Raw genomic sequence first — 17,156 nt, forward strand, 5'->3', positions numbered from 1 at the left:
CATCTACTCCAGTGTTTACTCGCTCACACACACTCACTCATCAGAGAGAGAGAGAGATTAGAGGAAGGCTCAACGAGACTTTGAAATCTGGAAATGAGCAGCAAGCCACTGTTCCTGTGCACACTCAAAATCCTTTTCATGTGTCATGACTTAAGCTTCCACCGTGAACTATTATTAGCCCTTTCTTGCTCTCAGTGGCAAGTGGAGGAGGAAGGGAGAGGCAGTTAAGTTGAGCTGAGTGATGGAGGAGAAGCAGGAAACAAGAGGTGGAGAAACAGCAGAGGGACCGGAGGAAGTGAGGGGCTGGTGCTGATGTGTATATAGGTCACTAAATCAATGGGAATCAGATTTTTGAAGGTGGTATTTATAGATACCAGTGGAGACAGATGCATCAGTGACAGGCACAACGTTGCTGGCAGCAAGGGGCTGGGCGGGAGGGGAGGATCTGGGAACCGAGTGCGGTCAAATTAGTCTGCTGAGAATTCTGCCCGACCAGCGGGGAAAGATGCTCAGCGGAGTGCAAATAGCACGGAGAGCTCGGTGCACGGCAGAGTATGATCAAATGAAAATCACTACAGGATGCTCGGGGTAAATGACTTTTTTGGCTCTATTGATAAAATGCAGGGAAACTGTTCAAAGCATTTCCATCAACAGCGCTGATTTACTCATATCCTATTGAGTTTCTAATCTGCGATATCACATGAGCCACATTATTGAATGGAATATCTGGCCTCTGTTTCGTGAGCTTCAGAGGGAAAAATGTGCAGATTTATGAGTCAAAGTGTCAGAAGTCGTTTTGGGATCTCTACTGAGTTTAATATTATAGATTTATTACACAGCATCTGTTTTAACAAGTGGCAAAAGTAGTGAGACATCCTTTTTGCTGAGGTTTTTAATAACTGTCATGCCTCATCCCATTTATTCTCTAATGCTCCATGTCTGTCTCTCGCTCTCTCCACCAAGAAGTTCCATTACAAATTGGTAATTTGCTCAGAGAACATGAAGGGAAAAAATAATTAAAGAAATTGTTTTAAATTGCTTCCTATAACTGGCTTTTTCTGGGACTGTGTCAAGGTCAGGGGCAAATCAGTCCTCCTCCACTTCCAGAAGTCTGCCTGAGTGTGATGTAAGACCGCCTGGATACTGAGGGCTTAAATAATCTGCATCTCATTCCTGTAGCTTATTCTTGGTGGAGGTGATAAGCAACTATTTCCCTTTGCACCAAAAAGTGATGGTTGGCAAACTTACTTCCTTTCTGGGAGTTCCCAGAAAGGAAGTAAGGAAGTAAGATCAGGATCTGTTCACCTCCATGGACCTGTGTTTCTGCATGCAGGACAGTCTTGTGCATGCAGGAACACAATAGGTATGAATATATACAGAAAATACAAAATAAGAGATCGCAAGAAAATGAGTTGTTTCTCTGATTTAGTTATTTGTAGATATGTGTTTAAGTAAACTTCTTTTTCCAGAAACTAAGACAAATGACAAGAAAAAGATATTGAGTTTTCAGACAGACAAATCTAGTTCATATAAATTTTTTAAACTAACATTAAATATTTTAATTCTAATAATTAAAAATTTATATTTGGTGGAATAACCGGGATTTTTAATCGCATATTTCTTGCATGGTGGCAAGCACCAGATGTTTTGCTCATTTTAACATTTTGTACCTACATGTTGCTATTTCTCTCACTCCTACTGCTATTTCATACCTACACATTTAAAACACTGAATATCAATTTACTCTTCTAGTTGCTTTAATACGTTTATTAATTATTGTGCACAATATTAATAAAAATTACATAATACTTTTAACTCATTACATATTCTCTGAAAACATTTTGTTACATTTTCATTGTAGTGTCTGGTCCCATATAATCTTCTGAAATATGATGTAGATCCCTGTCAAAACCAAACAAACTCTAATCAACCTCCTGCTGGTAGATGTTTCCTTACAATAGACTATAGGTAAATTATATAAAACTATTATTAATTATCAAAGTGGCTCTCCACCAGTCTGTAGTTGGATGACATTATAGCCCTTCTGGCACAAAAGTTCAAACAGCTCAGCAATGTTTTATGACTTATGACCATCCATCTTCCTCCTAATCCCAGTTTTCAAAAGGAGTTCAGTTCTTTTGGTTGGAGTGGGCATTGGAACAACCAATCCACCTTAGAGCAGATGGCCACACCATACTATAACTGCCAGTATAAATCACATTTAAAAACAGCAATTAAAGCTGACCCAAGTGCTGTATAATGAAACAACTCAAATAGAAGAAGCCAGACAAAGGATCGACTGTGGTACCATCAGTCCTAGTGGTCCTCATTCTGGCTCTTCTTCATGTTGCATTGACAAAGAGATTTGGTTTTCTAGCTTTACATAGCTTGAGGAGTCTGTTTTCTCATTCTGCGCTTCACCTCAACTGCCATTTTTGTGACTTTGTAGGTCAACCTGTGGTTGCTGGGTAACATCAGAGTGAGTAGACGGTCATCCTGGTCAGTGAGGAGCTGTTATCACCCTCTGTCGGTCTGCAGCTTTGTTGTTCCCAACTGTCTGTTTATTGACCATGTTCGCATGCACTGGCAGCTTTTAAATCTTAAAGACTGTTCCTCACAAACCAGATTCAAAATATTCTTTTAAGTTCTTAAGTAGAATGATATGCGCATGTATTGGAATGTTACAGACAGTGGAATTAGATTGTTGTTGATCATATAGAGATGCTTATTTCTGAAAAAAAAATGTTTTGGTCTCTTTTTTGCAGGGCTGCAGACAAAAAGAAGGTGGAAGTGCATAATAGGTCTCAACATGAAACAAAAACACAAGACCTCCCGAGGGGTTCTCTAACTGAACCATTAAAATGACTCAGTTTTTGCTGTTGCAACAATAACCAAATGATACCATAGTGTAAACTCCATCCATGTTTTCACATGGATGTTTTACTTGATCACCACTTACATTTTTACTGAGCCACTAATGTAATGTATTTATTTGTTTTAAAATTTGTATTCAGTCTGCAGTTTTTTTTAAAAAACATGTTAAAACATTTTGAGTTTTACAACACAAACACGTTATTGTTCAAACATTTAATATTTACATTATATGCCCCCACCTACCAGTTTCTTTATCTATCCATCCTCTTTCGTTACCCAGGGGTTGTCGACTTCCTCATGTGGTCAGTGGTGGAGAGGTCACCAGTCTACACCACAGAGATAAATGGGACTAATAGCAATGCATGCTTAAACTCAGAGCTCCTGATATACAGGATTTTATTGTATATTAGATGGGGAAAACGCGCACATGTGGTGTAATAAAAATCCTGGCTCTTCTTGCTGGTTGGCAACATAACTGTTCTACCTTGTAGCCACCAGTGTCTTTAGTAATATAATCTTCCAGTTGTTATTTCCCTTTTGATTTACGTTGAAAATGCAAGATTATTATTTGGAGTTTGAGCCCCTGCAGAGAGCTACGGGTAAAGAGCAGAAAACAAATAAACACACATTGCAAACGTATCCTGGGTGTAAGAAAACAGAAAAACGATTGTCAGAAAGGTAAATAGGACACAGAACAAACAACCATGCACACACACACATTTTCATCAGCAGACATCCAGCCTACTTTAATCTGAACTCTGAGGTGCTGCTGTCCATGGTGCTGAAAGGCCAAGTTGACCTAGTAATTAAATAAAATGGTGAGTATTGAAACATGTTGCGATAGCATAGTTTTAGTAATAACAGAAATTAGCTTTATTAGCAATTCATTAGATTTTAATATTTTAGGAGTATATTAAAAAAAAAGACCAGTAATGAACTGACTAAGGTTTTGTTTTGATTTGGACCTTAAATAAAACTATAATATACTCCTAAAAATGTTGTAAAACGACTTCAAAATATCAGGGGTGTTAGTTTACAAGTGACAAATGTAGGGACAGCTGATAACAAAAAATAAATAATTTAATAGTTGACTTAACAAAAAGTTGTTAGAATTAATGAAAAAAATTAGCTATAAATGTTAAGTTAAATATGATGCAGTTTCTGTGAACCACTTTAGTTTTCAATTAATTCCAGTAAATTCCTCCTATAGTCATTAAGAGTTTCCACTTTGAAATATTTCCCCAACCCCCACCTCCTGGAAAGCTTAATACATTTATGTGAAGTCTCTGGAAAGTTCTCAAAAGTTCACTAGACATTTTCCACTGCTTGTTATTCCAGCAGCAGGATCGTGGAATGACAGGAGGGCAAAACTGGTGAAACACATATACCTAAAGCTGAACAGGCCATGAGACCATGGCTTCCAAATAACCAATGGAGAACTTATACAGGTGCAACTGGACATAGCTTTTTTTTAACCACTCCTGCCGCCCCCCTTGGCTATGCTGCCCTGGGTGGTTGTCCATATCGTCAATGTCAAGAAACGCCACCGGTTTTTATAATTTTACTCCTTCAAAGGATGCTTTCTAACACAAATCAAGATATTTCAAATTAAGCTTGAACCAAATCAACAAGCTGCCACTCCAGGTTGTATTTAACATAACGCACAAAACAAAAACCCAACAATAATATTCAGAGGCAGCAGAGAAAGGAAGCACTGGAGAGTTTACGCAGCTGCAAAAGTCACTCTCCCCATTTTGTCCTCTAAGTCACAGTACGGAGAGAGAAGGAGGCAGCGAGAGAGGAGGAGAGAGGGAGGGAGTATAGTGAGAGTCTCGGACTGGTTAGCCTACCTATCCACTAGGAGGAGAGGAGAGGCAGCCGAGCAGCAGCAAAACAATAAACACCTACTACTACAAATCACATCGGCGGAGTTCACGGCACACGCAATCAAAAAGAAAGAAAGAAACAGGAGTAATACTAACAGAAAACTGAGACAAAACGACATTGTGTTCGGCCGGGAGTGAAGTCACACAGCCATGTATCTGAACAGGGAAGAGGACAACAGCAAAGGTAAGGAGATCCTGTCAAGAACTGCCACTCTTCTGGGAGAGCGTCCTGACAGTTTCAAGGTGTTTCATTGCTTAACGCGCCTCCTCTGCTGGAGGTGACACCAAAAAAAGGTGGGAATGTTCTGTCACTCATCCTCCCCTTTAATGTGGCTCGTACTAGGAAGCCTCGTCCTTTCTGCGCGGACAGGGGATGTTGCTGAAAAGTGTGGGCTGTCATTATGTAATATCGGTGCAGTTAATTGCCTCCTAGGAGGATGCATATCTGTACGCCCGATCCTGTTTTCTGCTTCTTTACTAAACCGATCAATTGTGAACCTGTTGTGGGCACATCCACTTTAGTAGTGCACGAATTTCGCAAGTGTGCACCGGCTGGATTTGTACTAAATGTTGTGGACATTAAGGGTAACGTAGCACAAGGTCAAAGCCTTGAGCTGCAAAGAAAACCCCCGGTCTAAATAGGTTATTATCTTCCGCGCTCTGCAGCATCCTGCAAAAAAAAAAAAAAAAAAAAAAAAAAAAAAGGAAAAAAAGATACAAACGGAATCTGCTGCAGCTTAATGCTTGTAAGGAGAGATAACCGTGCCGCAGCGAGAGGGGTAAAGAAGGGTACAAAGGAGGAATATTTGAGTAATCTCTCCCACGTGTTTTTGAGGCGTGATTCCCCTCTCTCCACGGCTGCTCAGAAACGCACTCAACTCTCGTCCCCTGCTGCTCCCCACGAAGCATAAATAACTCCCCCGGGCTGAGAGGTAACGCTAATTACCACCTAAATCTTTAGGTTGTACGGGAATAACACCTGCTGCTACTGGGGACCAGTCGAGGAGGTGAAGGAGGTGAGGGTGGTGAAAGAGGGCGCAAAAGGTGGAGTGGGAGGAGCCGTTTTTGTTCAGTTTCCCCCTGTGTGGTGTGAGATGTGATCTCACACGGACCACAACACCGTGGATACTGTAAGGGGAAGTGTGAGAGGGAAGCAGCAGCAGATCCGTGAGATGGTGATGGTGGTAGCAGCTCAAGACGGAAACAAGAAGATACACAGAACCAAGATTACAGCCCCAAACAATCCAGACACTCATTGATGTTTTTTGTTGTCTTTCTGTCTTTACTTTACAAGAACATAAAGATAAAGACAATTACATTAAAGATAGTAAATACACTAATCTGTCACTTCTTAAGGTCCAGGTTCGAGACATGTTCTAATTCTTCAGAGCATAAATTCAACAAGCTGTCAGAATAATTGTTGTCCTTATTGACACCATCACACATCTGCGGATTTGCTGTCTGTGCATCCCGTTCCGTCACATCCCAGTGGTTATCCCAGTGGGATCTGGTGACTATGGAGACTACTGGAGTACAGTGAACTCATCGTCACATTCAAGATGTCAGTTTGAGAGGATTGCAGCTGGAGGAGCCTTGTGACTCGGTGCATTATCCTGTTGCAGGCAGCCATCAGCACACTGTGTTCATAAAGGGATGGATTTGGTCCACAATAATGCTCAGGTAGCCTGTGGCATTTAAACAGTGCTCAAACATTCATTGTCTCCAATATACCCCCATCACCAGATAGACCTGTGCTTTTATGTTGTTTATACCTAATTCTTATCGTGGTATATGAATGTTGCAGCTGAAATTACGACTTATTGGACCAGGCTGCGTTTTTCTAACCCATTATTATCCATTTGTGATGAGCCTCAGGTTCTTGTGCTTAACAGACTGCAGTGACTCCAGATGTTCTCCTCTGGGGGATAAGCCTAATTTAAAAAAAGAACTTTTAAATTGTGAACATTGTTTTTGCTTTTAATCGGCTCTCACAAGTTTAAATTTTCACTCTTCTGTATGGTTTGCTTTAAAAACCTTTAAGTTACTGACCTGGTCAAGCGAGATTGCCAGGTCGCCCAGAATAGGGCTCATATCAACTATCTAAACCTTTTAGTTTCAGTCTGATTGAGCAGTTGTAAAACTCGGGTGAGAAAAAAAAAATATTTTTAAATAATTTATCCGATGCAGTGCTGCACAGTGGAGCAGATGGTAGCACTGTGTCCTTGCAGCAAGACAGTCCTGGATTTGAATCCCGGCCTGGGATTTTTCTGTATAGAGTTTGTGTGTTCTCCCTGTGCATGGGTGGTTTCTCTCTGGGTACTCTCATTTCCTCCCACAGTCCAAAAACATGACTGTTCGGTCAATTCAATACGCTGAATTGTGTCCTCTGTGTTTCTGTGATGGACTGGTGACTTGACCAGCTAGAGATGGGCACCAGTTCCCCCACAAATGAGCATTGAACATAGCTGGATGGATGATAATTCTACACATATGAAATACTTTCTTAATTGCATACATAATAACAACAATGTATGATAAAAAAAACAAAAACGAAGCAGTCTGGTACTGCTTTTGGTGTATCTTTTGTCTGTTAGTTGGCAGAGGCCTCAGTTCATCCTGGACAAAGTCTACAGATATTCAGCTCCCCTCACTATTCTCTGTTGGGCCCACTTGTCCACCATATTGCAGCTGGAGGATAACACTGAAATGCAGTACATGAAAACACTCAATCACAGCTCTGTAGAAGGTTTTCATGATGCTGTCAGGAAGTAATGTTTATTTCAGTTTTCTTTAAGAGCTTAGTCTCTGCTGAATGCTTCATAATCCCAGTGGTGTTCTTCAACCAGGTGGGGTCATCAGAGACTTGCAGTTTTTGGAATTGAGTGTTATCAACTCTGTCTAATTCACGGTTGCTGAGGCTGCAGGTTGTGAGCTCAGGTCGTAACCTCTGGAAGTCGATAATGATCTCCTTTTTTTGTTCATGTTGAGCACCAGATTGTTGCTTCTGCAAAGGCTGTCTAGCTGTTTCACTCCCTTTACATATAATGACATTTGATTCCAATGAATGACTTTAAGTGCTGTGGGAATATTTTTGCAGAACTTGAAACAAAAGGCAGCAGAGAAACTTATATTTGTGGAAGTATTTACTAAAAAAAAAAGGGGGCTTTTTATCGGTTCGGAAGCATTCAAAGAGCAAGAAAAGCATACCTGATTTCCAAGTATTTCACTTCTGGAAGGCAGGTTAAGGAAAAACTGGCTAACTGTTGTTTCTTAATCTTGTTAACAGCTGACTCTATGCAATCTCTCTAAGCTGGTCTGATTGCGAAAGTCAATACTGTAGTGAACTAAAGTAAAGTTACGTGAAGTTTTGTTCAGACCAGCTGTGTGGCACAACTCTGACATCCACACAAGTCCTGAAGTATCATTCGGGTGATAGACTTTATGCTATCCTCATCAGTGCGAGTCAAAATACCATAAAGGCTGTTGATAAATAAATTCTGCATTAAAGTTTTGGCTTAAATTAATAAAATGTTGATGCTGCTACGATGAATTTTTTCTTTACGTCTCTGTTCATTCAGAAGACCAAAAGTTGACACCTTAAACTCTATGGTCAAGGTCGGTATAGTTGCTTGTCAGAAGATAAATACATTCAGAGTTGTTTCAGGAGTTTGAGCATTTGATTGTAATGGCAAAATTTTCTTCAGAACAGAGCAAGATTTATTTATCTTTGTTTCATTCAGAGTGAACCAGTCAATGAAACTGGAGACAATAGCTTCTCTTTGACTGACACATTCACAGTGTATTCAATAGCTGAGTGGGTTACATTACAATGGATGTATCTTTCACACATAGTCTTTTAGAAATGGAGTTGTTTTCACCTCCTCAAACAATCTCTATTGACGTCCGCTGGTGGATTTGCAGCTAAAGCTGGAGGCAACAGTTTTTGTTTTTATAAATGTCTATGTTGCAATTTTGTCATTTTTAGTAAGTACATTAACTTAATTTCCTCATTAACAAATTGACTCTCTCTTTATTTTGTTATTAGTTCTTAGGAGCAAACCACAAAGTTTGCTGACATTGTTGAATTGACATTATTAAAAATTTTAGCTGAAAAAAAAATAATTGTACCATTGCACCCCTATAGTCTTTTCCATCATTTAGGGTTGAAAAATGGCCACGCTTGTTTCTGGTTTCCTGCTTTCCAAAAACACTTTGTGAGAAAACAGCTGCAACTCTGTCTTCATTTCTGAGCTCAGTAGATATTTTCAGGTTTGTCATTTCCCTGTTTTTGAACAGTAATCTAATTTTGAATAAAACAAATAAAACAGTCAAGGTTGTGGCCACAATGGAAGGCTTTTTTGAACAAAATACTTGTTTTGTGACCTGGGTTGAGTTGAGTTGTTTGGAGGTTTTTTATTAATCTGTGTTCCTTAGTCTCTTTTGTTGTTTCTGTTCATTTAGTTAAGACCTTCTTAGCGATACTAGTTCATTTCTTGTCTCTAGTTGTTCCTTGTTACTCTATTTAATTGTTTCTTAGATTTAGTCATTCTTTAGTGACTAGAGATTTATTTCCCAGTCCCTGTGTACTCTCTCCCTCTCTCTCTCTCTCTCCTCCCTGCCTTCTGCTACAATCAGCACCACACCTGCAATCAGTTAGCCAATCAGCTAGGCTCCATTGTTCCTCATTCACTCTCTCAGTACACTTCTATTCCTTTCGCTCTTTGTTTCTTCCCCGTTTTCCACTGCTGGATTTTTTTTCCCTTCAATTTACGGTTTTTGTTTTGCTCTGGTTCCCTGTGGTCCCTGTGATTTTTGTAAGTTTGTTCATCATTTTTCTCATTAAGCATTCTTCATTTACTTGACATCTTTGCCTTTCTGAATTTGGAACCACCATCAAAACACACATCATGACAGCTTGTGCTGTTTATGTTTTCCTTCTGACAAGACAAAAACTATTGATTTCAGTTAAAGCTACATTGAACTAGAATGGCACAATATCAAGGAAACATGTGATTGGGATACTATCCCTAAAAACTGTGATGAAGATATTGATTATGATTAGCCCACTCTGTTTTTCTTTTCCTTCATCCCAATGATCCCAACACTGTGAGATTCAGCATCTCGGCCACTAAAAATACACAGTAAGTATGGGCAAAGAGGACAGGAAAAGGTATTGCACAAACAATTTGGACTAAATATGTGGGCAATTCAGAATTTGCATGCATGGCATGTGAAATATGATATGCTACCAACTATTAGATCCATGTTTTCATTTATGACGTGGATATTGGAATTAATTGTAATTTGATATATTGTATCTCTCTTAAAACCTACAAATGCTTTTTTTTTTACATTCAAGTTTAATTATTCATATAACTTTATTTACCAATTTACAACAATCAACGTCTCGGTACTTTTCATTTCAATTGACTCTCGTATACATCATGCCCTGTTCCCATGTATACATCCTGTTGTTTGTTAAAGCTGACTTCTATTCATCAATAATCCCAAAAATGTCTAATTTTTAGACATACTTCAGTGTTATTCAGACAGTTTGGGGCAGTTAATAATTTGCAGCCTGTCATGGACGGTACCTTTTCTTTTAGTTGAATATTTGAAATTTTTATTCATTAAATACATTCTCATAAAATCAACTGAAATATAAAGGAATAGTGTGATTTGAAGGTGTTATGGTCAAGGAGCTGAGCCCATATTATGGCCCATTGTTGGGCATTCAAAGGGCACCCACGTGTTTCCTCTTAAACTGTGTTATCCATGCAGCTCATATGCTTGCCAATTGCACGATGCAACCACAAGACCTCATTCAAACCTACAATACGAGCCCATCAAGTTCTGGAAATGCTGTCGATAAATGCAGCCTCAACCATATTTAAAATCAGTGAAATAGCTCTTTAATCTAGCAGAGGCAGGAAGCCCTGAAGCAAATGCTAACTTTCGGTTAGTTGACATGCGGTTGCTTACAAATGGTGTTTATTTTGCCTGTCAATGTTTTCCTTTCTTGCTAAGTGGTATTGCACAAACGATTTAAAAATAGTAAGGGCCTCATTGACGCTTTCTGTGTTGTCAACCACCCTGATGGAAAATCTTTATTAAACAATACTGTCAAAACACCAAGACAACTTCCTGTCTTCAAAATAAGAGTCTCAGACATAGATACAAGTTGTGAAGCTTAAAGAACTCACCTTAATAGTTCTTTACTGGGCTAAGGCAAATATGGAAAGCAACTTGATTGCACTTTGCAAGACAAACTTTACTTTGACAAGAAATATCCTAGCATTTTAAAGTTGTGAGGTCCTGTGTCACATATTGCAGCATGCTGTCCTCTTGGCTGCCTGAAACATCTTCTGTCTGTTGACCTATTCCCTATTAAGACTTACTGTCAGACACTTCTGCAACTGCCCGATCCCAATATTTTTTGTTGCTGGTACTAGACACGCCAGCTCTTTGCATCAAATTCTTCATGTGTACATACCCGTCTCTGCTTTGCAAGTGTACCAAATTGCCCTCCATTTGTACTGTTCTTCCTTGATCCTGCAACAGGTTTTGGCAGTAACTGTTGTATTTTTGGCCTTGCAAAGTGATTCTCTCTTTAAAATCGGCCAAGAACTTGGTTTACGTAAATGGATCAACTGAAGGATGAAGCATTTTTCAAATTTGCTTTTTACAAATTGTTGGCTCTGATGTTTATTCATTACATGCTAAAGCAGGCTGCTTTTTTGTGGACTATGAGGAGAACTCAGGGTTTCGCTGATGTTTTTACTTGGTTCACTTTGGTAGGTATTTCCCTCGCTGTGCTGCTGTGTCTTTTGAATTCACGCTGTATTTCAAGGTGGATTGAAGGGAGAGGCAGAAAGGTCTACCACTGACATATCGATGACCAGGATTAGAGGGGAGTCTGGTCAAACAGGTTGGTCATATGTAAGCTTAAAAGTCTGACATGATGTGCTCCCTGATCTATGCTGTCCTTAGCAAAAACAGTAAATTACAGTTCGTGGAATGATGGGAATGAACAGGATATCGTGGCGTCCTATAATTTACTCAGTCTGATTGTGAAATGGGTTATTATTTATACTCTTGAGAAAACATTCAACTACTATGATGAGAATTATGTAGTCTGTATTCAAAATGTTATTTTAAAATGTCCTGGTAGGAAAACTATTCAGGGCTGACCTTCTTCTTTCTACCCTTACTTTCACCCATTGACCACTGAAGGCACTCACCAGTCCCCAGGTGACCCTGCAGGATTAACTGGGTATGGAAAATTAAAGAATGAACGGACCTAACTGGCTAAGATTTTATTTGATCAAATCAATATTTACTGGAATCCAACAGCATAGGTCAGCTGTGCGCTGGTTTTCTGTGTTGCTTCCCACAATAGCCAGTGTTTTTCCATTTTAACAACCCCCTGCGTGCATGAAAGTGAGAGTGCAGGAAGCGTCACCGCCCCGCACATAACCAGAACTCTGTGCCTGCTTGTGAATTGACTGCAATGCTGCCACCACAGGAAGGATTCTGGCAGCAGAAGGCTAATCTCCACCTAAACGGCAGTGGTATTTACTTGCCAAAATGCCGCAAGGTTAGAAATATCGGACTTCGTTTGTTGATGGCTTTTAATGAACTGAGGTTTGTAGGTAAGCAACTTTAGCCTTTAATGTGTTTAACCACTGATGGAACATGGCTGGCTTTTGAAGAAAATCACAAGATATGGTGGCTGTGGTTTTTATTCTGGTGACTTTTGTTTTACTCCAAAATAGAGTGCAATTTAGTGGAGACAAAACTCAATACTGTTTCTATCGGAGAGCAACAACTCAATGCAGAGATTAATCTTTTTTGTCTTTTTATCTTGTTCTAACAGAACTTGTGCATGGGGGAACATTTGCCTTAGCTTTATTTACTGTGTGGTCTTGCAATTGAATCTGGCAGCACATACAGCTTGAATATGATATGTTGTAACACCAACAGTTTCGCTATTGATTTAGGTTGATACTTTATTTGGTTTTGGGCCCGAGTCCAAACTTCTGGTCAAGGCCAGCAGTCTAAATGACTTATGTTTGGCATGCATGAGCTGTACTAGAGAGAGCAAGAGGTGGAATTTGTTTGTTTATTTTGGCATTTCTGACTTATGTGCAACTAGGAAAATATTATGCAGCAGATAGATGTTATAAGGAATACTTAATGTGAGCTGTCTGTTTTTTCTTTCTTTCTTTAGAAGAGACCCGAGGTTCCAGTGTTTCTGTGTTTAGCTCTATTTCTGTCCTCTAGAGAGTCATTGACTGAGCAATTGCTGCCATTATATTTGTATGCTCTCATTATTTTTCTTTCCTGTGGAAAGTACTACTAGCTCAGTGATTATTTCTTTAACTGTGTTTCTTTCCTGTACAACTACTTTATGCAGCTATTGTTGCCATTAACTCATTGTTTTGTTTCACATAGAAATTACTCATCATTGAAAAAGCTGTTCCTTCCATCCAGTGTGGTTATTTAGTTGTCTCTCCAGCTGTGAATCATTGATGCAAATGTGTCTCTATTAACAGAGTGTACCCTACTACAAAGAAAGTACTCCTGGCTAATGGAGTAGTCGTGTGTCCGTCTTTAGCTATGTTTATGTATTTCTGTCCATGATAAAGTCACTAACATAATTTTAAACTGAACTGGATTATAGCTGGATATGAGTTGGATCTGTTAGTCTTTTAGAATACCTTCAGGTGACATTTGTTTTGGATCTGTGCTGCATAATTAAACTGAACTAAAATAAAATAAAAGATGCATGTAGCAATGTTAGTCTCTAATTGGCTTTAATAAATCCAGTTGAACGTGCAGTAGGTTTACACAGTCAAACCTGTGGATACGGCAGGAACTTACTTCTTAATTAGAAGGTCTTCAATGCGCCCCGGGATTTTACACTATCTACTTTCTGGTTTCTGTAAATTGACGGTGAGCATCAAAGGATTTTAACTGCAGAGGAAATGAAATAGAAAACTGAGTGGATTTCTGGGGCATCTTTAACGTGGTATGAAGTATAAGTGTCAGTAGAAGACTGTGAGCTCCTAACCTCTTTGTTATTATTGCCCTGTAGAAATTGATGATGTCCCTCTACTTCATGGCTGTTTTACTAATGTGTGATGGGGAAATTATTTGGGGGCAATTGCTCCAGCAGTGTTGTAATGTCCACGCCTCTTAGGGCAAAATGAATTGAAACAGAGCTGGATGGCAAGAGAAAAAGGTACTTGGCTTGGCAGCTGGGCTCAACAAGTCTCATGCTCTTTGATCAAAACTTTAAAGGAGGATTAGCCGAGATCTTAATTCATGACTCCCTGAATTAAATTCTTTACAGCACAAAGCAGTTGTGAGCCACCCTGTTGTCCTGTCAGCTTGCTGCATTGATATCAGATGCAAAGCCTGGATTAAACACAACACATTCACCCCTGTGCACATTCAAACGGGGAACACAATCACAACAGAGACCGTTGGGTATAAAAGGAACATAAACTGGCACAGAAAAATAACCCAAAACATTTTGGCATTCAATGGACACTGTCATTTGATTTTACGTTTATTCACCTTGATTAAATGGCTAATGGCTCCAGTTAAGGTTGCAGATGTGCGCTGTGAGATAAAACCACAGGGAAAATCTCAAGAATTGCAAAAGAGTGCAATTAGATGCTTTTGTAGGAACACCTGTAATGAAACGTGTGTTTGAACCTGCTGTGTTTGTCGACCCCCCCGGAGGAAACAGGAAGCCAGTCACCTGATTAGAGCAAAGTCTAATCAAAGTTTGAATCGAATAAAAAGCACCGCACAAGAAAACTGAATTGCATTTGTACCAAGTTCCTCTAGTTGCTATTGAAGAAGTGGAAGCCTTTTGCACTCCTGTATGCTGGAATCAGTCATTAGATAAAGAAATACAAGCTAAACATTTTTTTCCCTATTCATGTAATACAGTGCCTTTCACTACTTTTTCACATTTCATTATGTAAAAACACAAATCTCAATGGGTTTTATTTAGATTTTCTGTCATAGACCAGATCTGAGTTGTGTAAAATTTATATTTTCTGTAACGAACACAATGTAGGATTTATTTTTACATTTCTTACAATTAAAAGCATGAAAAGTATGACCTACACCAAAATTATAATCCATTGCAGCCTCTGCCTGCAGAGGTCACCTGATTAGCAAGTAGTCCATATGAGTGTAACTCAATCACAGTAGAAATTCATCTTTTCTGTGCATCCTGTGAAAACGGTAAGGTTATGGGACAACTGCAAATCTACCACGATACCTAAACTGCAATAGCCAGTTGAGGAAAGCGTTAGTTGGCAAGAATAAAGCAATCAGTGAAAGAAAGCCATAATAAGTCCTGCTTGCAGTTCGGCTCAAGATGCTCTGGGCAGATCAGGCCAGAATTAAACGTCCTGATCTGCATGCAAAACACAATGTTTGGCGGATAACTAATGCTACACATCATCCACAAAATACCGCTGCAGTGAATAGTGAGGGATCATCATTGTGTTACAAGCATTGCTCAGTTTTGAACAGAGCAATGCTTTTAAAAGAGACTGCAAAGACTTGGCTAACCTGTCAGGAGGTCATTGACCCTGAAACCAAACTTGTACAACTAGAACTAGAGACTTGAAATCTTGTTCAGAAATCCTCTACATAGAAAAAATGGCAAAACCCTCATTGTCTATGTGAAGCTGAGAGCAGAGAGATTCCCCATTAATCTTGCAACTGGAGATGCAACAAAACAAGCTTATTTCAAGCACTGACCAGGCTAAATAAACATCCAAATCATCATTTTCATCTAAAAAAGTTTGAAAATGTTTCCTTTCATTTCAGAATGACGCACTACTTTACGACAGACTAGCCCATAACCTTCCTCCAATAAAAACTAAACAAAACAAAATAAAAACGTGATTTGCTGTTGTAACATATCAAAATGTGAAATAGTAGAAAGTAGCTTCCGTCCTAATAGCAGACTTGTTGATACAGTGTCTTAGTGCTGGAGTTATTTTTATAATATTCTCTCTCAGCTGACTCAAGGGGAAGGGGAGGTCCTTCACTTCTCCTTTCTCTGCCATCTTCCATTCCCTTTCTCCTGTGAGTCTCAGGGAGGAAGAGAAAAAGGATCGCGGCGGTTAACATTAGCTAGCCACAGGAGGAGTGATAGACAGGAAAAGCTAGACGGGCGTACAATAGAGTGGGGGTGAACTGGGGAGGGAAAAAAGATGGAGAGAACAAGTGAGATGGGAGGACAGGATAAGCAAAAGAACAAGCCCCGGAGTGCTAGCAAGTCAAGGTCACACAGAGGATAGGAGGCCCTGCGTGTGTGTGTCGGCGGGAGTGTGTGGAAAAGCAAAAGTGCAGAGATGGACGGCCGGTACAGGAATTAGCGACGGGCTGGTGACAGCCGACTGGTTTAGTTTGGGATGGGGAGGATGAGGGCTAAAGACAGCAAAAGCTGAAGAAACTTAATGCCATACACAACCTTACTTAAAAAAAAAAATCAACATTTATTTTTAGAAAATGTAGTCAGTAGGAATATAAATCCACAACAAGATATAGTAGTTATTTTCCTGATCGGTCAACACATACTGGCAAGCCAAACAACTCCTTAAAAGACATAACTCAGTCATTCTTTAAATATTCATTTCCTTTTTAAAGTTGCTTAAAGAGCCTTCTAAATACTAATATGTTGTCCATTTTTAATACCATATAATCAGATTGAATTTAAAGCATCTGTGAAAAACGTTTAAGTTTTAGGTCAGTTTCTTAATTGAATATTTTGTCTAAATCGTCCATGTTAGCTCTTATTGCATGTTTATGAGACATTATCCCACTGGACGGTGAATCAGTCTGAGGTGTATTTCAGCCTCTAACATGGTTTCTTCCAGTATTAAACTGTATTTAGTTTCTGCTTTTTCATAGCAGAAACGGTGTGGGACATGAAGAGATTTTCCCACCAGATCTGTGGATTTATGCAATTCCTCCAGAGTTACTGTTGACCTCCTGCCTGCTTCTCCGTAGTGGACCTGTAGGGTTTAGGCAGACGGCCATGTCTTGATAGGTTTACAGGTCTGCCATAAACTCTCCATTAGCAGCCGATGGATTAAACAGAGCTGTTTAAAGTTGCAGATCAGACTGCTGCAATAAGTAATAAATCCATTAATTGCATGATAAATTGAAAAGCGTTTGATCAGTTCCATTTGCATGATTGTTTCTCGTGTCTCTCCTTCTTCCTACCAAAGATTGGAGGACAAAAATCTTCAGTCTGGTTCATTTGTCTCAACCAGCCCCGTTTTTGAAGTGCAATTTTGTTTACAGAGACTTCAGTATCCATTGTATTTATTGTTTTGATTGTTTTGTTTATTTATTTTG

The 17,156-nt window shown here is 39.4% G+C and overlaps 1 protein-coding gene across 1 annotated transcript in view; it reads left to right on the forward strand.

Annotated features, from left to right (window-relative positions):
• Positions 1 to 4,741: 4,741 nt before the first annotated feature.
• LOC111611517 (synaptotagmin-7-like) overlaps positions 4,742 to 17,156 on the forward strand; it is a 64,818-nt gene continuing 52,403 nt past the window's right edge. Inside the window, exon 1 of the mRNA XM_023348344.1 lies at positions 4,742 to 4,944. Coding sequence (XP_023204112.1) covers positions 4,911 to 4,944 — 34 coding nt within the window. The 5' untranslated portion in view covers positions 4,742 to 4,910. The remainder of the gene's footprint in view (positions 4,945 to 17,156) is intronic.

This window comes from Xiphophorus maculatus, chromosome 2, assembly GCF_002775205.1.
Source record: "Xiphophorus maculatus strain JP 163 A chromosome 2, X_maculatus-5.0-male, whole genome shotgun sequence".
Taxonomy (NCBI): Eukaryota; Metazoa; Chordata; class Actinopteri; order Cyprinodontiformes; family Poeciliidae; genus Xiphophorus; species Xiphophorus maculatus.